The sequence below is a fragment of the Quercus robur genome, chromosome 8, assembly GCF_932294415.1.
Source record: "Quercus robur chromosome 8, dhQueRobu3.1, whole genome shotgun sequence".
NCBI lineage: Eukaryota > Viridiplantae > Streptophyta > Magnoliopsida > Fagales > Fagaceae > Quercus > Quercus robur.
The window spans coordinates 2,798,238-2,820,487 of NC_065541.1; the positions used below are offsets into that span (position 1 = coordinate 2,798,238).

General features: G+C 33.4%; 1 protein-coding gene and 1 long non-coding RNA gene across 7 annotated transcripts in view; both read right to left on the bottom strand.

The window, feature by feature from the left end:
* LOC126694073 (disease resistance protein RPM1-like) overlaps positions 1–3,801 on the bottom strand; it is an 89,105-nt gene extending 85,304 nt beyond the window's left edge. Inside the window, exons 1-2 of the mRNA XM_050390107.1 lie at positions 3,775–3,801; positions 1,365–3,669 (exon numbers count right to left, since the gene is read on the bottom strand). Coding sequence (XP_050246064.1) covers positions 1,365–3,669; positions 3,775–3,801 — 2,332 coding nt within the window. The remainder of the gene's footprint in view (positions 1–1,364; positions 3,670–3,774) is intronic.
* A 2,512-nt stretch (positions 3,802–6,313) lies between these two features.
* LOC126694200 (uncharacterized) lies at positions 6,314–13,349 on the bottom strand. Of its 6 annotated transcripts, none has more exons than XR_007645654.1 (6): positions 13,151–13,349; positions 12,983–13,032; positions 11,549–11,722; positions 9,653–9,759; positions 8,669–8,804; positions 6,314–6,518 (listed from the first exon to the last, which is right to left on the bottom strand). It is a non-coding gene; the product is annotated as an uncharacterized LOC126694200 (long non-coding RNA). The 6 variants fall into 6 exon arrangements; XR_007645652.1 differs by having other exon boundaries at positions 9,653–9,755; positions 13,151–13,348; XR_007645653.1 differs by having other exon boundaries at positions 9,669–9,755; positions 11,549–11,674; positions 13,151–13,347.
* Between the last annotated feature and the right edge of the window lie 8,901 nt (positions 13,350–22,250).

Sequence of the window (22,250 nt, forward strand, 5' to 3'; positions counted from 1 at the left end):
AGCTGCAGCAGTTATATTCACTTCCCATCCAAGTCTGAAGAAAAAGCCTAGCAATTCTAGCACAAAGGTTCACATAAAAAATAATCTAATAAAAATATTGAGGACTCAAGCTATTAAAGTGTCACATTATGAGGAAAATTCTACTTACTGATTTGAGTTAGCATTGCTGAGTTGAACTTGATTGTTTACCTACCACAAATGAACAAACTTTGATTAGTAAAGAAGTTAACACTAAAAAATATAAAACAGTAAAACTCTCAAATTAAATGCTTCAATATTTTATTTTTAATCCCTCCATCTAAACAGATCTTCGCCTAACACACATTGAATAGGGGTAAAGTGCAACTTTGTAAAATCCTTAGAGCAATGTTTTGACAATGTTTACTTCTCTCTGTTACTTGTTTTGTTTTTTTCTGATACAGGTATTGTACGTTACTATGTTCAGCACACGCGCAATTTAGTAAAGTAGTTTTTACCTCAACATTTTACATACAGTGCAATTTTAGCTTAATATGAAAAATAAGCAAAATTCAAACAAGAAGAAAGCGGTGGTTGGTGAATCACATATTTCATCAAATGCAAAATAAAATGAACAACTGTTGCTTTTTACCATACAAATTTACAACCCAACTCCCACGACATATTATTCACCAGGAAAGAAGAAAACACAAATTTAAAAAAAAAAAAAAAAAAAAAAAAAAAAAAAAAAAAAGCACTATAATCAAAGTTAAAAATGGCACTAACCTTTCTCAACTAAGCATTGATATTGCTGCTATCATTCTCGTTATGATCATCATTTTGATTTATTGTTTTCCCTTATGACCCTGTCAAATGTTTGGAACGAAGAATGCGGGCCTCAAGGTCGTAAAATCCTGTGCGAACCTTGTGTAAGAGATAAACGATGGGTACGTGCTCAATAATCCAATAATGTGATCCTAGCCCAGGATCCAAACTTTCTTTGAATTCCTTGTGCATATCAATAAATCTCAGTTCTTTGAGGTTTCTCAGGTGTAGGATTCCGCACGGCACCTCTTTTAGTTGCGGACTACGCCCAATCACAAATTTTTCAAGAAGAGGCAATGCTCCCTCATCTATCATCAACGAATGCAATGCATTGAAGAATTGGAGATTTAGAATTTTGAGTTTTGGAAACCCTCCTATCTTAATATGCAATTGCTCTCCATTGTATGCTTGTCTTGAGATTTCGAGTTCCAACAAATTAGGTAGATTTTGAAGGGCTTTCATGGGGTCCTCATTCAACTTTGACCAATAAATCCCTAATTTGACTAGATGTTGAAGTTTAGGAATCCAATTTGGGAACTTCTCTAAATGCCCCTTTATGTAGAGGCGTTGAAGACATTGAGGTGGAGTTGAAATGGATTGTAAATCAATGATCTCATCTTCGCTTATTGAAGCTATATCAAGAGATTGAAGGTGATTCATTGTTGCAATAGAGGCACATAAAGCCCTCATGGTTTCCTTTGACAGGTTTTTCACTCCAAGCTTCCTCAAGTGTCTCAACTTTCCCATATCTTTAACTAGATCAACCCCTCCATGATTCAAATCCACAAAATACAACTTTTGCAACTCCTCTAAACATCCAACCCCTTTTTGTATCTTTACCCCTTTTTGAGAAGCCAAACTGAAATCTAGTCCATAATCATGATAGTAGGCTAAAAGATGTCGCAACTTATGAAGCCTGTTAATCTCTATTGGTAATTCAGACACTAGGGTTTGCTTTAGATCTAGAGTCTCCAAATTTTGCAACTTTCCTATGGATTTTGGAAGCATTTTTACTTTGGTATTTCTCAAACTTAAATACCTTAAGTGAAATAAACTTCCAACATCTTTAGGAATGTGATCCAATGGAGCCTCTTCAAAATCTATTACTTTCAAAAACTTGAAATCTGAAAAAAAGGGACTCATAAAAGACTTCGGCAATTCATCAATATTGAACAATAAAAGTGAATGAATTTTTTTGTCCTTAAATCCTTTGAGAACATTATATGAAACTTTGTTTACTGACATGCGTTGAATTAGTCCTTCAAAGCTTGACTCTTGTTTCAATAGTACATGACAAAAACTCAAATCCTTCATCTTTTGGAGGACAATCTCATGCAAAAGATCATGGAGTCGACATCGTCTGACTTTTCCATCCATTTTGACCTCTGATACTTGAACCAAACTTCTATGGATTAATTCTATCAAGTATTCTTGTGCAACCTCTTCTAATGTTTTACCTTCAATTTCTTTCACAAAGCCTTCAGCTATCCATTGTCGAATCAATCTTATACAATTAATGGAGTAATCCTCTGGATACATACCAAGGTATAAGAAACAGGATTTTAGGTTATAAGGCAAGTCTTCAAAACTTAGGGATAAAATTTTGTTCACACTTGAAAGATCTGGATTTCTTCCAAACTCAAAGCCAAGGCTATCATGCAAGTTTTTCCATTCAAACATAGTTTTTTCTTTTGTTGACAAAAGACCACTTATAGCAACAATTGCAAGTGGCAATCCTCCGCACTTCTCAACAATGTCATGAGACAATTTCTCTAAAATTGCGGGACAACGTCCTTCAAAATCAAATTGGAAAGCCCTTTTGCAAAAGAGCTCCCATGCCTTGTCCCTAGGTAGTGGTTGCAACTTGTAAACACGAACAGGTGAAGATTTTTTACAATAATTAGCAACCTCACTATTACGTGTTGTGATAATAATTCTACCACCTACATGATTATTAGGTAAAGAATTTTTTATGCTATCCCAAAATTCAATTTTCCATACATCATCGAATACAACCACATACCTTTTTTGCAGTAAGTAATCTCTCAATTTATTGACCAACAATTGTTCATCCATTGCATCAATTCCTGACAAAGGGAGCTCCTTTCTGCCCTCGCAAAACTGCTTTATTATGCTCCTTAGCAAATCTTCTATTTTGTAAGACTGAGAAACTGAGATCCAAGCATGGTAGTCAAAGTACCCTTTTACCATTTGGTTGTCATAGACTTTCTTGGTAAGAGTGGTTTTACCTAGTCCCCCCATTCCCACCACCGAAACCACAGTACGATGAGGAGATCCTCCTACCAACCAGCTAATCAATTCATCTATAGAAGATTCAATTCCTACAACATCTGCATCGTCAAGATAAAGGGAATCCTTTCGAGGGTCATTATTCCAACTTATACTCCGAGCACCACAACACGATCCTTGAGCAGTGGATTGGAAGCCATATCTTTTACTTCTCTCATTGATTTTCTGAACTGATGCCTTGATCTCTTGAATCTTAGCTGCGATCTTGTGGCGTGGTATTATTGTTTTGAGTAAGTGAGTGGTTTTCTGGAGGGTACCACGGAAGCCACTTGGATGAGGATCATGTATTGCCACCTGAAGCAAGTATTGATCTATTGCAACGTCTATGTGGAAAGCTACTTCTCTTACTTGTTTCACCCACGTTTTGACACCCTCGTCAATGTCTTGTTCAGCTGCGGCCTTTGCATCTGCATCCTTGAGGAAGGACTGAATGCTCTCCAGTTCATCTTTGATGTCAGCAACTTCTCCATGTATGCCTGCTAACAGTTTTGCTTCTTGGGTCAGCAAGTGAAGCAGCCTGTCGATAAGAGAGGATACTGCCGTCTCTGCCTTGTCGTCTCTGAATCTAATTCTTCTCTATGGTCAAATATTGCCTGAGATTGGCTTCTTTCTTTGTTTCTAACTATTTTTGGGAAAAATCAATCGTTTTCAACCACACCTCAGATGTAAATTTATACATACATGGAACTTTATTAGCTTTACTTTCATCGTAATTTTAGTATTGGGTGTCCTCAAAGAAAAGAATCAATCGTTACTTCTCTCTTCTGATAGAAGTATAGAAGTAGAGCCCATCTTTTTTCATTAAAAAAATTTAATTAATTAAATAAATAAATAAAAATGAAAAAGGGAAGAATAGCTGAATAAAGAGGAGCCTGTCCTGTCTTTTTCTTGTAAACTCACTGCATGAAGGTTAAGGTTTGGCCAGACTAGATTTCGGATAAGATGAGAATAATGTTTTCTATTTTTCTTAGAACAAACAACGTAACTCACCCCCTGAGCGTGATCATAGGACCTCTACTAGGGAATGTTGGAATAAGGCATAATTACTGCGGGCCGAGATGATCATAGACCTCTCCCTTTCGTTCATCAAAAAAAGAACAAAGAACGTAAAATTGAATTTTCTATATTTATTTCTTGTAAAATCAATTTTTAAATAGCAAGATATACATTGAAAGTCAATAAAATTAATAAAATACGAGATTATGATTAAAAATTATCCGAACTTAAGGGCCGTGTGTGTGTATATATATATGTTGTACATGCTTAAGAAAAATACAAATCGTTCTAATCTCGTCACCGTGATCACTTTTGGACTCGCTCGTTACTAGGCAAATTAGTACTCTGATTCAAGCGGGGATAATAGATACCAAACCACGGTTCTAACAATATGTTAAGAGCCAATTAAAGTTATGCGTATGTTTTTTGGACTGACAAAGAATTGATACCAAACCACGGTTCTAAGAAATGGTCTGGCATTGGGAAAAAAAGATACCATATCACAAAGCAAGAACGTATTTAACTCAGTTTGCACGCAAGAAGCCACAAATATTACAACTTCCATCTTATGGAATTAAATCACCTCTCTCTAAATTATGGAATTAAAAAAAATAAAAAATAAAAAAAACTCTCTCACATTGTTTAATAGAGTGTGTTGTATTTAGTATAATTTGACTCATACTCTCTTAAAAGTTACTATAGCTTTTGAATGGAGTTTATAGTGTACCTTTATATTAGAATATATCTTTTTCTCTATCTTGTATGTGTTTGTTTCTCAAAAAAAGAAAAAATTAAAAAGAAAATCTTCTTTGACTAAACTGGATCCACAGCATAAGTCACACATGCTTGTCAGCTAGATCTTGGACACAGCAGTGAGCCGTGGCGGCTGCGAGATGCTGTGGAATCTAGATCCAGCTAACAAGCATGTGTGACTTATGATGGTAGTGTGCACGTGAGAATCTTCTTTGTTGTGTAGAGATATTTGTTTGATGCCAAGAATGAAGTTTGGCTCTGATACCATGTTAAATATTAGCAACGCGATGTGTTATATCATGTTGTGTATGCTAGAGTAGATGCGGAAGAGGAAGCATAGAGGAGGAACACTGAGAACACAAGGGTTACGTGGTTCAGCCTTACGGCCTACATCCACGGAGGAATCCCTTAAGGGCTACATCTTTATTATATGAGAGTGTAGTACAATAACCTGTGTTACACCCTTAAGGGCTACATCTTTATTATATGAGAGTGTAGTACAATAACCTGTGTTACAATGAACCCTAACATGAGTATATATAGGCGACTAAATCCTAGACTACTAGTACAAGCAGGAATGGGCTTGGACCTATTACATTGGGCTAATATGTCTAATATATATCTCTAACATATATAAACACTTCCAAAAAATAAAATCTTAGCAATATCTTTAAATCTTATATCATTGCTTCTGAATGTTGGTATTGGGCTCGTGTATTTTGTAGATCTTTGAAATTTGAAGTTCACTAACTACATCTCAGTGTGAGCCAGCACCTTGAGATCTGCAACGATCAACTTGTTCTGCTCAGTTTCCAAATTCAACATGCTGCTGGCACTACAAGAAATTTGGTCTTTAGCGACGGCATATAGTCGTCACTAATGCTTTAAATATCGTCGCTAATTATATTGGTGACGAAAAATGTCGTCGCTAACTTTCGTTAAACGAATTTGGTTACAAAAAATATTTTTAGTGACAATATTAATGTCGTCGCAAATACAATATTATTAACGACAACAAAGTTGTCACTAATAGTGACAATTGTCATCATAAATAACTCGAGACCCCAAGACGAAATGTCGTCACTTCTATCTCATTAGTAGTGACAAATTTTTTTGTCATCGCTAGTAGATTATTATTAACGACGACATGTTTGTGGTCATTGATATATCATTACTAGCGACGACACTTCTTGTCATCACAAATAACGATATATAAGCGACCACAAACATGTCATCACTAAAAATTGCATATTAGCGATAATATTGTTTGTTGTCACTAATGATATGATAAAATATTAGCGATGACATTGTCGTCGCTAATAATATTTTACATTTTTTATTTTTCTTTAAAATTTACATTCTGAATTTTACATGGGTTCTTGTTGGGAAATAACAAACCACAATTCTATACACATCACAAATTTTCAATCACAAATACTCATATAAGCATAACAACTGCTCAATCAATAACTGCTCAATCAATAACTACTAATAAGGGAAAATAATACCCAAGTTCAATATCATATACATAATACAAGTTCGAATCTATTCACTCAAATACTAATCAAATGATAACAAATTCCTCATGAAGATATGCAACCAAGCTAATACTTTGTTGCAATGAAATATATCTCCCCTCGACATCATCTATAACCCAAGGCATGCGATATTTTGACCTGAAATAAAGAGCATAAACCAATGTAAAGGTCAACTAAAATAGATGACAAAAATGCTTAATAAATAGTTTTAATGTCCAAGTAAAATTTTAACATTTATATTTTTCAAAAATACCATAACTAGGAAGATATGAAAGCTTTATGCATTTAACAAAACTTAATCTACATCAAGACTCATTCTCCAAAAGAAATTAACAATCATAACAAAGAACATATCCAAAGATATTTGTAAAGAAATTAAAGTAAAAGAATTTAAAGCAAATGAAAAATCATTAATACGTACGAAATATCACTCATCTAAAAAACATATCATGAACTTAAAGCAATAGAATTTAAATGGAGACACAAACAGATTGTTATTAAAACAAAAAATAAATGAAAAAAAAAAAAACCCTAATTCTTTCTTCTACTCCCCAAACCAAAAAGATAACAGTCTAGCATCATAGGAGAATCTTTCTTTTGGAGAATAATAAAAAGACAATAGACATGTTGAGTCCCAACATCCCAAACAAAAAAAATGAGAGATAATTAATGTTTTTTTCCTACAATATACAATACACAATTCAATATACAATTTAAGTCCTTTGTTGTTCATAGAATGCTACAAAAAAATGTAATAAATTATTACATGAGTTAGATATGTCCGAAAACACAAGAAATGATATAAAATTAGATTCTATACCATATTTTTATCTATAAATGGAGAAATTGACAAGAACCTCAAAGTAATTCTCTATTAGTTCTACACACTCATACTAAAATAGATGGAAATATTGTGAGAGAGGAATGACATGAGAAGTGGTTACATTTAGAACTCAAGAGTGAAAGAATAAAAATAATCCACTTCTTTCATTGTCCCCCCACCCCCCCCCCCCCCCCCCCAACAAAACAAGATTTAAGAAATTAAACTACTCTCTTCCTCTTGGTACATTTTGGCCACAAAGGAAATGATTGAAATACTCTAATGAAAGTGGTCTGCAGTTTTAATGAACATATACTGATATAGTTAAATGCATGTCTTTTCAACCTATGAATTCACTTTTTTTGTAACTCCAACGGCCTACTGCACTACATCAAATTTAAACATTATTCTATTAGCATATTTAGTAGATTAGTATGACAAAAAAAGCAATGTGGTACTAGCATTCTATTAGCATATTTGTGGTACTAGCATTTTTCTTTAAAGAACTAGCCGGTAAATACTGTGAATTCACTATACTTATCACTTCAATAGCCTACAACACCACCATCAAATTTAAACATTATACTATTAGCATGTTTAGTAGATCAATATTAAAGAAGTAGCTGGTGAATACTGTGAACATGATAATTAAATAAAACATGTAGCATTACCAACCAATAGACAGAAAAGACAAGAATATCACTAATCCAAAACGCATGTGATCTTGCTGGTAAAACAACTAAAGCCAAAAAACCAAGACGCCTTGATATCATAAACAAAATCAAAACAGGGGGGAAAACCAAAAATAGAATCTTAGAACCAAATATTTTTAATTCTTCACTTGCTTATTAAGCAAAATTACCAACATCAAGATGGCTTTCACTAGGGAACTTAAGGTGGGGCGGGGGGAGAAAAAATCTGCGCAAAATAGTCATTCAAAAATACACAAAACAATTAACACTCCCAATATCAATGTAGAGCACCTTATATCACCATGCAAGCCACCCGCTTGCTCACACTCAACAACCCACCACAAAACAGTTATGAAATTCTAATGTAAAGCACTTACTGTGCTCAAGCCAAACACACGGCTCTTCAAAAAAAATCAAAACTCACCACCTACAAAGAATGCTTAGCCTATAAAAGATGAGTTTAATTTAAAAGGAATTTATTAATACACTAATTAAATATATACAACACATGAATTTCTAATGTAATATAATGAAAAAGAAGTAGATACCAAATAAAAACTTGCTTCATAGGCTCATAGGTTTCAAATGAGCAAAGCTTGGTTGGGTATTAAGAACACTAAAGTTCAAACAACTCCTCAAGTCAAGCCCATAGAGACATATAGATATCACTAAAATTTCTAACTTCCATCAAAATCATAACAAAATATAAAAGACAACAAGAAGGGCCAAAGTATCATGGTAATCATGATTTCAAGCATATGGTATATCTAACTCACCACATGCCGAAAAGACATCATTATCAACATCCATGTCATCCGTAGACAAATGTAGTGTGTTCACAATCCCATAATCACTAGTCACATGATGTTCAGATTCATCATATCCCCATTTTCCATCAACATAGAACTTGTACTGCATGCAAGTTAATCCACATATATAAGGACATTCATGTCTATTAAGAATCAAAATTTAAACATCTTTACCATCATGACAAAAAATTTGTATGCCTCATGCTCATAGTAGGCATTCTTTATTCAAATAGAAGGAATTTCAAAGACTTGCATTTATTTTAACAGATTCAAGCACTTTAAGCCCATATATTAGTATAGTAGTAATTAAAAGTTTAGAATGTAATTTAACCAAAATCAAAAATAAAAACTACAAAATTAACTCAAAGTGAAACAAAGGTAAGAGGGGTTGTTGTACTTTCAATTTCACTACATAGCAGGTCAGCCATCTTGTAAAAATGGTTTGGTCCATGAAACATTGGATTTATTGTTGCATTTATACAAAGCTCTAAGGCAAGTGTCCTTTCGTCCATAATTTTAGTGAGTATCATTTCATAAAACCTTAAAAGCTGTTGATTTAATTTTTTCTTAATAATTTTTATGAAAAAATAAAATAAAAATAAGCATATTATAAAATTATAAATTATATAATCACAAAAAGGGACTTAATTTTTTTTTTTTTTTTTTGGGTTGAGAATGAAAGAACTAGCTTAGTTGAACCTGCATTTTCAAGGGAAGGAGATAAAGCTGCTTTTTATTATTCATTATTAATTATTATACTTCCAATGTATATCTATCATGCATTAATAGTACAACTGAACCTAGGATTGAACTAAAAAATAAAAAGTTGAATTCTAGTTGAGTCGTGTCAGAATCTTCCTTTGTTTGGTTTGGTAAAAAAAAAAAAAAAAAAAAAAAAAAAAAAAAAAAAAAAAAAAACCAGAAAAGAAAAAAACAACGGCTTTCTCTTACTGGTTATCTCATTTACATTCCTCATCAAAGAGCTTCTTCTACTCCAATCTTCAAACCTCACATTTCCACAATCTCAAAACTCCAAAACCACACACCACCACGCCTATCTTAAGAAAAAAATAAATAAATAATAAAGCCTTAAAACTGAATACTACAATGTTAAATATATCTCTTAACTTGAAGCTTTAGAACACTTATTAACAAAATCAAGCAATTTATTTATTCTTCTTTTTCTTTTCTAGTTGCACCTACCAATAAATGAACTTTCAAAATATAGTTTCGTACTAATACCCAGTAACTATAATGAATCAATCAAACCCAAGACTAGCTAAGACCTGTCAAAGGTAGAATGTAGTCACTAGTCAAGGACTGGAAGTACCATTAACATTAAGCTACAAACAAGGCTGGTGATGAATGTAGACCTTTCCCCCAAACTTTCTAGCTCTCTCTTTTCATATGGTTTTGGCAAATTAAGCAACTCCTTTCAATAACCATGAGGCACCCTATAGCATCAGTCAAAAGGCAACTCTGCTATCTTTATTTTTATACAACTACTAAATGGAAGTAGTAATTGTAAACTTCCAAAGCTTCATGTCACTACCCTAAGGCACTCTTCATTAATAGGGGTGACATTGACCTCATGAATCATGATCATTGATCAAGACAAGAGCTGCCTAAATCATGATAAGAAAGGTACCTTTTAAAAATTGTGTATAGATGAAAGTGGACATTTCAAAAAAATAGAATAAGAAATCATCCAAAAGTGTTCTCTTAAAAAAATAATAAAAATAAAAATTAAGAAGAAAAAAAAAAGAAGTAAAAGAAGAAGAATCCACCACCAGACAAAACCAAAGAAAGAAAAAACAAAAACAAAAAGTCAGCGCTATAAAGGAAAAGTAAAAAAAAAAAAAAAAAAAAAGGCCCTAAACATTAAGAGGTGGGGGCAGTTTTGTCCATATGTTTTTTCCACTTTTCACTCCAATTTCCTCTCTAATTTGGAGAGATTGTATTTTAAAGGGGAATGAGAGAAAACTTGTGGGCCCCACCACTTTTCTCTCCCTCTCCCCCTCTCAACCAAACAATGAAAAATGTTATTTTTCACCCTATTCTCCTATTCGTATTTTCCATCCTCCCTATTTTTACCCCAACCAAACATATCCTTAATGCCCAGTTAATATATTCTTACCATAAATTCTACAACTCATGAAATTAAATGATGAGGCAATCAGTCACTGTTAAACACTGCATGTGCTGGTTGAAATTTAACCTTGGAAGTATTGTTGCTATATGACCATGCATCATTTGAATGCAAATGACAGTGATGCATATATATTCTTTGATAAATATCTTAAGCACAGTGAATTGATGCTTTTTGTTTAAGTGGCTCATTTTACAAGGAAAATACCCTAAAACACCATTTTCCTTCATTTCAAAAAGACTTTTTTTTTTTTTTTTAAGCTACAAACAATATAGTGGAGTTAATTTTTCAAAACACACTAAAAGCTGCAATACCCATAAAATGCTGAGAAGTTCCATTAATAATTTACTACACACCCCAAATTCCACTTGAGTAAGATACAAGTTCTTTTATCTTTTCTTTTCTTTTCCTTTTTTAAGTAATGATTAGAACAAGTCATTAAGGACATATCATAGCATGCATAAATGTGTGCATATTAATGCATGCATTTATGCATCCATGCTCGCATGTATATAACTTACTTCAAAAAATGTCTGCATGTTTGTAGGGAGATGATATGCAACTGCAACTCTAGTACAAAAAATCCAAGCATAGCGGCATAGATGTAGAATTAAAGGATTAAAATGTAACATTGACCAAAAGTATGCAATACTATTGGATATGATATTATCTTAAAGCTGGAAATAGGTTGGACAAACCTTAACTATGCCCTCAAATTGATCTAACAGGAAAATTATGTGATGCAGCGCTACTGACTGATACCACAACTGATGCAATTGTTTATTGCGGGCGCTAAGACGCTTCTTTGCATTAGCCAAATCAACCTTTAAGACAGCTATACTTTCAGTGGATTCGCTGAATTACCGCAAGATCTAAATGAAAGTAAATAAATAAATAAACAAACAATTAACAGCTTAGACAGACATTAATAGCAAAATTTCTCAATTTTGATGTAATCACCAAGTTTTAGTTACAATCCACACCACATATGGAACACCATTAATGATAATGGGACTTTTCTTGCCGTGATAGCTCTTCCTATCTTAGCTATCTTTTATATTTGTTTTATTTACTTCTTTTGTGTCCTCTAGTCCCTAATGACTATTGTGTCTGAAATATTGCACCCCCCTAAAAAAAGCCATCTCCTAAAAACAAGTAGACAGAGGTACTGTATATAATATATGTCATATATGTCCAATATATCCAACCCCACAAACAAGCATTAAACCCAACCCAATCAATCTGATCGTGAATCAATAATCTCCATGCAAGTACCTATTAAAAAAAAAGACATTTCACTTTCACTTCATTAGACTATTATTATATAATATATAATATTCTAAGCAAAATATATATATGTATATGTATAAAATAGAATTGATATTGATGTATTAAATAATAATACTAAAATAGGCCTTAAATAAATAGCCCTAGTCATTGTACTTGTAGTGTTATGATGTGTGGAGTCCGTGGACAGAGCACACAAATCTAGTAAGTATTAAATAGATATAATGTTATATTTAAAAAAAAAATGTGGAGTTTGAATTTTTGAATGAGTCACGTGGGTTGTCACTTGTCAGTGACTTGTCACTGCTTGTCAATTGTCAAGCACACAAAACAACAAAAGTTAAAGATTAAAATAAAAAGAAACATAAGAGTTAGAATAAGAAGAAGAAGATATGCTCAAAAAAAAAGAATAAGAAGAAGAAACATATGGCTGAGCAGACAAAGAAGGAGGAGAAGAAGAAACAGCCGGAGAAGCTGAAGAGAAGATCGCCAAATGGGTTGCTACAGGCAACGTGGTGGCGACAACGGCACCGTGTTAATGACGGCAGTGATCCAAGAGCAAGAGCAAGTTAGTAAATTATTGAGAAAGGAGAGAGACTATTAGATCTAAATTTTTTTTTTGCTTGTATTTCAGTCTGGTATGAAGAAGAGTAGCAAAAATAAACACTATTTCCAATATTCATCTCTACTTGTCATTAATAGATAGACATTCAAAAAACATAGAAATTGAACGAATGTGAATATGGTAATTGAACTCCCTTCAACCACAAAATAACTATAGAGATAAAAAAAGAAAAAAAATATATACATATATATATATATATATATATATATGAATATCTAACCTTTACACGCTTTGTAACGGCAACCCAATTACATTTTCCAAATCACTAACCTGCAAAGTACCACCAAAAAAAAAAAAAAACTTTCAATGTTCAAAGGTCTGAAATTATGTTTCCCAATTATGAATTCAAGGGTTGAAGGCAAAGAAGCTGAGGGAAATAGGGACTAACCAATTGCTGAAATTGGTCTTGCAATTGACCTCGATAAGAATGATATTCACGGTGCAGATCGATGTTGCAGTTGAGAATTGTGAGTATGAGAAAAGTGAAAATGAATTGCGAAAAGAAAACCACAACCAAAAAATAAAATAGTGCGTTTTTTTTTTTTTTTTGAGCCTTCACTGTGCATTTTACGTCTTAGCCTTCCTTTTCTTTTCACCTCTTTCTTTTTTTTTTTTTTTTTTTTTTTTTTTTTTTTATAATAAAAGTTTTGGACTTTACTGAGACTATGTATATGGGCTCAGCTCCCAAATTTCAATCAATCAGAAATTTGGGCTTAGCTCCTTTTTTATTTTATTTTTTTATTTTTTTTTCTATAAAATCAATTGTTATTGTGCTTAGTATGTATCACGGTTGGCAATTATTTTATAGGGAAATTGAATGAACAAATAATAATTTATTAGATCCAATGCCTTACCAAGTGAAATACCCTAAATAGCCTTCGCCTTCTCTGAAATTTCATTGTCATTATGTATTTTTCATTTCCTTGTACTTTTGATAATTGTATTTAAGTAGATATAATTTAATGTTGAATAGTTTGGTCTGTTTATTTGACATTATATTTAAAATATATTTGGATTAGTGCTATGTGCGTGTTAAAGAATATAATTATTTCAAAAGAAAGAAAACATAAAGTAAAAATTAATAATTCTTATAAGATTTTTTTTATTATAAACTAAATATAAACATCTTATATTCTCAAGATATATATATTGTGGGGCCAGGGGACTTATGACCCGGCCCACGCTCTATTAGGGCCCAAGGCCCATGTTGAGGAGGGTACTTGCCGAGGACGAATGGGGAAAGGCCGAAATGCCGGGGGCACAGCCGAGGATGACCCTGTCCTCGGCACTCCAAGACTTCAAAGGGAAGAGCAACATCTCGCTGAAAGCTGCCCCCAAAAAAACCCCCTGAAGGAGATGCGAGTAGAATGGGACCCACGTGGGGGTACGGTGCGAAACTGGTTCAAGGTAAATATGTCCCCCCCCCCCCCGCATTAAATGCACCCGCCAACGTCCTAACCATGTTAATGAGAAAAGACGCCTGGACAGGGTGACTTCGATCATCGCAACTAACGAAAAGCAAGGTGGGACAGCTGATGGGACGGGTACTGAAGTAGGCACCTGCCTGATCAACAAGTGGAGGGCTAAGATCAACCAAGAAGGGCTATATAATGTGAAAGTTGATGCACCAAGAAAGGGGCTGGGAAAAATGGCCAAGAACTAGAGTCTCCTAGCCCGCCTCCAAGAGAAAGACTCCTCGAGTGAACACGATTTAATTCTATATGAATACCACGACAAACCACCGTCTGGTGACCAAGACCTAGTCTTTCAAACTCACGCTCTATAAATGATATTGTTTGGGCCTTTTTACGTGCGAATCCAATATCATTTTGGGTCGTTACAAATCGAGTCCTTACATATATATATATATATATATATGTATGTATTTTTTTTTTTAAATTCCAAATCAAACCAAACATAGAAATAGTTATATCTCCAAGCATCTAAATTGCTAGGCGTCACAACACTTGTCCATCACACGCCATCCTTCGATTTAAAATCTAACCGTTGGATTCGAAGAGTGTAATGAAAGGTTAATTATAGTAAATTATGGTCACAATCAAACGGTAAGATTTAGAGAAAGGTGCGGTCAAAGTTTAGTTAAAGTTGATCAAACCCAGTCAAACTTAATAGATGGTCCTGAGACCACTTGACTTGGTGAAATTCATATTTGAATCTTGATCATTAGGATTGAAGAGTATGGTGACATATTGTTGTTGGTAAAATTTGAGAACAATTTGATGGTCAGATTGAGAGAACAAAGCCATACAGGTACACAATATATGTCCATCACGCACCATCCTTAAATTTGAAATCTAATCGTTGGATTCGAAGAGTGTAATGAAAGGTTAACTCTAGTAAATTATGGTCACAATCAAATGGTTAGATTTATAGAAAGGCGCAGTCAAAGTTTAGTTAAAGTTAGTCAAATCCGGTTAAACTTAATAGATGGTCCTGTGACCACTAGACTAGGTGAAATTCATATTCCAATCTTGATCACTAGGATTGAAGAGTATGGTGACATATTGATGTTGGTGAAATTTGAGACAAATTGGATGGTCAGATTGAGAGAACATAGTCATACAGGTACACAACACATGTCCATCTCATGTCATACTGAGATTTGAAATCTAACCATTGGATTTGAAGAGTGTAATGAAAGGTTAATTCTAGTAAATTATGGTTACAATCAAACGGTTGGATATAGAGAAATGCACGGTCAAGTTTAGTTAAAGTTGGTCAAACCCGATTAAACTTAATAGATGGTCCCGAGACCACTGGACTTGGTGAAATTCATATTCGAATTTTGATCATTGATATTGAAGAGTATGGTGACATATTGGTGTTGGTGAAATTTGAGACCAATTGAATGGTTAGATTGAGAGAACATAGTCATACAGATACACAACATATGTCCATCATGCGCCATCCTCAGATTTGAAATCTAACCGTTGGATTCGAAGAGCGTAATGAAAGGTTAATTTTAGCAAATTATGGTCACAATCAAATGGTTGGATTTAGAGAAACGCACGGTCAAAGTTTAGTTAAAGTTGGTCAAACCTGGTTAAACTTAATAGATGGTCCTGTGACCACTAGACTTGATGAAATTCATTTTCCAATCTTGATCATTAGGATTGAAGAATATGGTTACATATTAGCGTTGGTAAAATTTGAGAACAACTGGATGGTCAGATTGAGAGAAGATAGTCATACAAGTACACAACATATGTCCATCACGCGTCATCCTTAGATTTTAAATCTAACCGTTGGATTCGAAGAGTGTAACGAAAGGTTAATTCTATTAAATTATGGTCCAATCAAATGGTTAGATTTAGAGAAATGCATAGTCAAAGTTTAATTAAAGTTAGTCAAACCTGGTTAAACTTTATAGATGGTCCCGTGAATACTAGACTTGGTGAAATTCATATTTGAATTTTGATCATTGGGATTGAAGAGTATGGTGACATATTGATGTTGGTGAAGTTTGAGACCAATTGAATGGTCAGATTGAGAGAACATAGTCATATCAGTACACAACATATGTCCATCACGCGCCATCCTTAGATTTGAAATCTAATCGTTGGATTTGAAGAGTGTAATGAAAGGTTAATTATAGTAAATTATGGTCCAATCAAATGGTTAGATTTAGAGAAATGCATAGTCAAAGTTTAATTAAAGTTAGTCAAACCTGGTTAAACTTTATAGATGGTCCCGTGAATACTAGACTTGGTGAAATTCATATTTGAATTTTGATCAGTGGGATTGAAGAGTATGGTGACATATTGATGTTGGTGAAGTTTGAGACCAATTGAATGGTCAGATTGAGAGAACATAGTCATATCAGTACACAACATATGTCCATCACGCGCCATCCTTAGATTTGAAATCTAATCATTGGATTTGAAGAGTGTAATGAAAGGTTAATTATAGTAAATTATGGTCACAATCAAACGGTTGGATTTAGAGAAAGGTGCGGTCAAAGTTTAATTAAAGTTAGTCAAACCTGGTTAAACTTTATAGATGGTCCCGTGACCACTAGACTTGGTGAAATTCATATTTGAATTTTGATCATTGGGATTGAAGAGTATGGTGACATATTAGTGTTGGTGAAATTTGAGATCAATTGAATGGTCAGATTGAGAGAACACAGTCATACCGGTACACAACATATGTCCATCACGCGCCATCCATATATTTGAAATCTAACCGTTGGATTTGAAGAGTGTAATGAAAGGTTAATTATAGTAAATTATGGTCACAATCAAACGGTTGGATTTAGAGAAAGGTGCGGTCAAAGTTTAGTTAATAAACTTAATAGATGGTCCTGTGACCACTAGACTTGATGAAATTCATTTTCCAATCTTGATCATTAGGATTGAAGAGTATGGTGACATATTGGTATTGGTAAAATTTGAGAACAATTGGATGGCCAGATTGAGAGAGCATAGCCATATAGGTACACAAAAATAAGTCCATCACGTGTCATCCTTAGATTTTGAAATCTAACCGTTGGATTCGAAGAATGTAATGGAAGGTTAATTCTAGTAAATTATAATCACAATCAAATTGCTAGATTTAGAGAAAGGCGCGGTCAAAATTTAGCTAAAGTTGGTCAAACCAAGTCAAACATAATAGATGGTCCCGAGACCACTTGACTTGGCGAAATTCATATTCGAATCTTGATCATTGGGATTGAAGTGTATGGTGACATATTGGTGTTAGTGAAATTTGAGGCCAATTGGATGGTCAGATTGAGAGAACATAGTCATACAAGTACGCAACATATGTCCATCTCACACTATACTTAAATTTGAAATCTAACCGTTGGATTTGAAGAGTGTAATGAAAGGTTAATTTTAGTAAATTATGGCCACAATCAAACGGTTGGATTTAGAGAAATGCGCGGTCAACGTTTAGTTAAAGTTGGTCAAATCCGGTCAAACTTAATAGATGGTCTTGAGACCACTTGACTTGGTGAAATTCATATTCGAATCTTGATCATTGGGATTGAAGAGTATGGTGACATATTGGTGTTGATGAAATTTGAGACCAATTGGATGGTTAGATTAAGAGAACATAGTCATATAGGTACACAACACATGTCCATCTCACACCATACTTAGATTTGAAATCTAACCATTGGATTTGAAGAATGTAATGAAAGGTTAATTCTAGTAAATTATGGTCACAATCAAACCGTTGAATTTAGAGAAATACAAGGTCAAAATTTAGTTAAAGTTGGTCAAGTCCGGTTAAACTTAATAGATGATCCCGAGACCACTTGACTTGGTGAAATTCATATTTAAACCTTGATCATTAGGATTGAAGAGTATGGTGACATATTAGTGTTGATGAAATTTGAGAACAATTGGATGGTCAGATTGAGAGAACATAACCATACAAGTACACAACATATGTCCATCACGCACCATCCTTAGATTTGAAATCTAACTGTTGGATTCGAAGAATGTAATGAAAGGTTATTTGTAGTAAATTGTAATCACAATCAAACGGTTGTATTTAGAGAGAGGTGCGGTTAAAGTTTAGTTAAAGTTGGTCAAACCCAGTTAAACATAATAGATTGTCCTGTGGCCACTAGACTTGGTGAAATTTATATTCAAATTTTGATTATTAGGATAGAAGAGTATGGTAACATATTGGTGTTGGTGAAATTTGAGACCAATTGGATGGTCAGATTGAGAGAACATAGTCATACAGATACACAACACATGTCCATCTCACACCATACTTAGATTTGAAATCTAACCATTAGATTTGAAGAGTGTAATGAAAGGTTAATTCGAGTAAATTATGGTCACAATCAAACGGTTGGATTTAGAGAAATGCACGATTAAAGTTTAGTTAAAGTTGGTCAAACCCGGTCAAACTTAATAGATGGTCTCGAGACTACTAGACTTTGTGAAATGAGGTTCAGTGGGAAGGTTTTCAGTGGATTATTGGGTATTGGAGCAGTTAGAAAATGTTAATAAAGAAATAATTTTGAAAGATGATGAACATCTTGTTAACATTGACTTAGATAAAGTTGATTAAGCAAAATGATGAAAAAATTAATTATTTTGGCTCATATATCTTGTATTATCACTTTTGATTTTAATTAATTTGAATATGTATGCGATAAATATATTTTAATTTGATTTATTTACTTACTTTTGGTAAATATTATTACATAATTGATGATTGAATTGATTATTAGTTGAATATGTTATGAATTTATAATGAATATACCTTTCATATATTTATAATAAATTTATTAGTTTCGTAAATATTGACTAATACCTTTCTTATGACACATGATACAGAAAAATAAAAAATTGATTCACGATACGATTCACATTTTGATTAGTATTTTGAGTATAATCAGAACTTTCTCAATTTTTATTATTTTATCGATTTCAAGTTTCAAATGGGTAACATTATGATTTGAGAGTATTTTGATGCAACAAGCCCTCCGTTGTCTCATTTTTTCTTCTTTTTTTTTTTAACGAATTTGAAAGTTTTAAATTACTTTGGAGGCTTCAAGTTTATTTTGGTCATTATATAAGTTTGAGGGTATTTTGGTCATTTTGACAAGGTTAATGGTATTTTAATTATTTCAAACATTTTAAAGGAATTTATGTCATTTTAAATATTTTAAGAGGCATTTGGAGGATTTGATAAATAAATAAATAAATCATATTATATCAAAATTGTTTTGGCCACATATTAGTGATGACAATCTTTGTTTTCATTAAAAGATCCCTTATAGCGACAACTTAATTCATTGCTAATATAAAATCTCTTCCCTCCAATAATTCCCACTATTTTTTTAGAGTGAAAATTTTACCCTCCATTATATTTAGGTAGATATATTTGTGACGACATGTTGTGTTGTCACTAATAGCATTCTAATAGCGACCACCAATGTGTCATCACTGATAAATAAAGCATATATATATATATATATATACTATATTTTTTGGCCACATATCTGTGACGAAACATAAGGTCATCACTAAAGATGATTATTAGCGATGATAGATGTCGTCGTCAAAATAAACCTTATTTTAGTGACGTAAATGTCGTCGCAACAAAATTTATTGTCGTTGCTAAAAGTTTCCCTCCATTTTCCAAAAGTAAATAAAATTCCCTCCATGGTGTTAGCGACGACTTATTAGCGACTACCTTAGTGTCGTCGCTACAATACACTTATTAGTGATGACCATATATTTTCGTCGCTAATATATGCCTAATAGTGACGACCTTTTGGTCGTCGCTAAAACATTGGTCGCAAAAGACCAAAATTCTTGTAGTGTGGTATGGACTATGGAGCCCGGCAAAGCTAGCTGTCGATTTGGGCTTGCGGACTTGTTCTTGGTTTAATCCAGGAAGCAACCTCTTCTGTTTCTAAATTGGACAAAACTCCTTCTAAATTAATGGGTGGCGTGTGCAAGAGAAAAAATAACAAAAAAAATAAAAGGGAAAATTTTTCCTTTCACACACAAAAATCAACCTACAATCCACTAAACATTCTTCATTTTATTAAAATGAGAATTTTTCCATTCACACACAAAAATCAACCTACAATCCACTAACCATTCTTCATTTTATCAAAAATGTTATAGTGAGACTTTACCCAAGAAAAGAAAAAGGATCATTGTAGTTCTTTTATTTATGCTAATACTGTAATATTTTTCTTCTCTCACCTCTATTTCTAGGATTAATAAATGAGTGTTACTATAAGCCTATAATCACTTGTAAGTTGTAACCACCCAATACATCTAGAGACATAATTAATTTCACACAATGAATGTTTTCAACCGTGATTGGGGTTCACAATATGTTAAGTGTTTGTGGTAAGGTTGACCATGTGAAATTAATGTTAATCCCATAATATTGTTTGTCCATATGATTGTTATTCATGATGCTAAGATCGTCAGTAGTTGGGTTTGTCCAGATTAAACCAATACGAGCCCGTCCAACCTCCTGCACGACCAATAAAAAGAAAAGGTGGTCATCGGTGTGGTGCCGGCCATAGAATCTCTGATGGTAAAGTCAGCGAAAAGAACTCAGGAAATAAAAAGAATTCTATGATTAGAGTGAGAGGTGATCAATGTGTATGTACCTTGTCTAGGATTTGGTAGATCCTATAAATAGGCTGACCTTGCTAGCCATTGTCCTCTTTGAATGGTGACTTGAAAGCTGGTTTGTTAACGTCTCAGGCCTACTCAATTCGGCCTTAATGGAGATTCCAACGGTCTTATCTCTGATATATAACCGTCGGGGCATTAAATTGCAGTCTTTATGACCCTCTATCCTCGTCTAGGCTGGCTCCTCTGGACGAGGGTTGTTATTTGGTCTATCAATTATAATTACTCCATTTTTTTCCCCTTATTAAGTGTGGGTATTTTCATAAAATACCTTGGGAGCTTGAGAGAGAATACTGTAGTTTCCCCCATATTGCATCTCTTCTTTATTCTTCTCTTTGATGAAAGATTGACCACGATTAGGCTTACTGTTTAGATCTTGAAATTTGAAAATTAATGCCACAAACTTAAAATAATAATAAAATAAACACAAAAAACTCTCTTTTTAAACCCTATAAGTTAGGGTTGTAACAAATTAAATTTTATATTTTCAAAATTAATACATTGAACATTTCCTATAAAAAAAATACATTGAACAAAAATAAGATATTTCTTTCTTAGAATAATATATTAATTAAACCCCCAATTTTCAAAATTAACAAATTTAATCTAACTTTCAAATTAAAAGTCACGTTGAACCACTTACCATTTAAGTATGTTAATCATGTACATGCGGGCCAGCGAGGCAATGTTTAATAAACCATGCTCTTTTCTTGTGGTTCTCCTCCTTCTACCCACTGAATTTAACGTGAGCGACCAGGGAAAGATAAAAAATTTACCATATATAACTACTCCATTTGTCTTTTTCATCAAGTGTGGTTATTTTATGAAATATTATGGAGTAATATGAAGAACAAGTCTTGAACATTGCAAATGTGATGTGTAGGAATCTTGCTAGAGATTACAATTATAGTGTAAAAGTCAATCTTGCCCTGTGTGAGAATTTGTGAAAGAAAACTCTGATTGGATTAATTAGAAAATGATTGTACAAGAGCGATTTTATACAAGAGCTGAAGCAAAAACAAACTCCTAACAAACTCCACATTATACGGATCTAAGCTGTATAACCAACCAAATCATTACACGTGTACATGTATAAATAACTTCTAAACTACAGAAATGAACTAATCCTAAACTACAAGTTGCACAAGCTGTTGTTCTGGACTAAAGGACTGTCGTATTGCTATAACTGATGCAATCTTCCACTCCTCTGTTTTGGACCCCTGCCTCTCTGCCTGAAAGTTTGTCTCTCTCTATATCTCACTAAACACATTTCTAACACTCTCCCTCACGTGTAGGCCAAAACTACCTTTTAATAGGTGAGACCCAACACATGGAAATTTA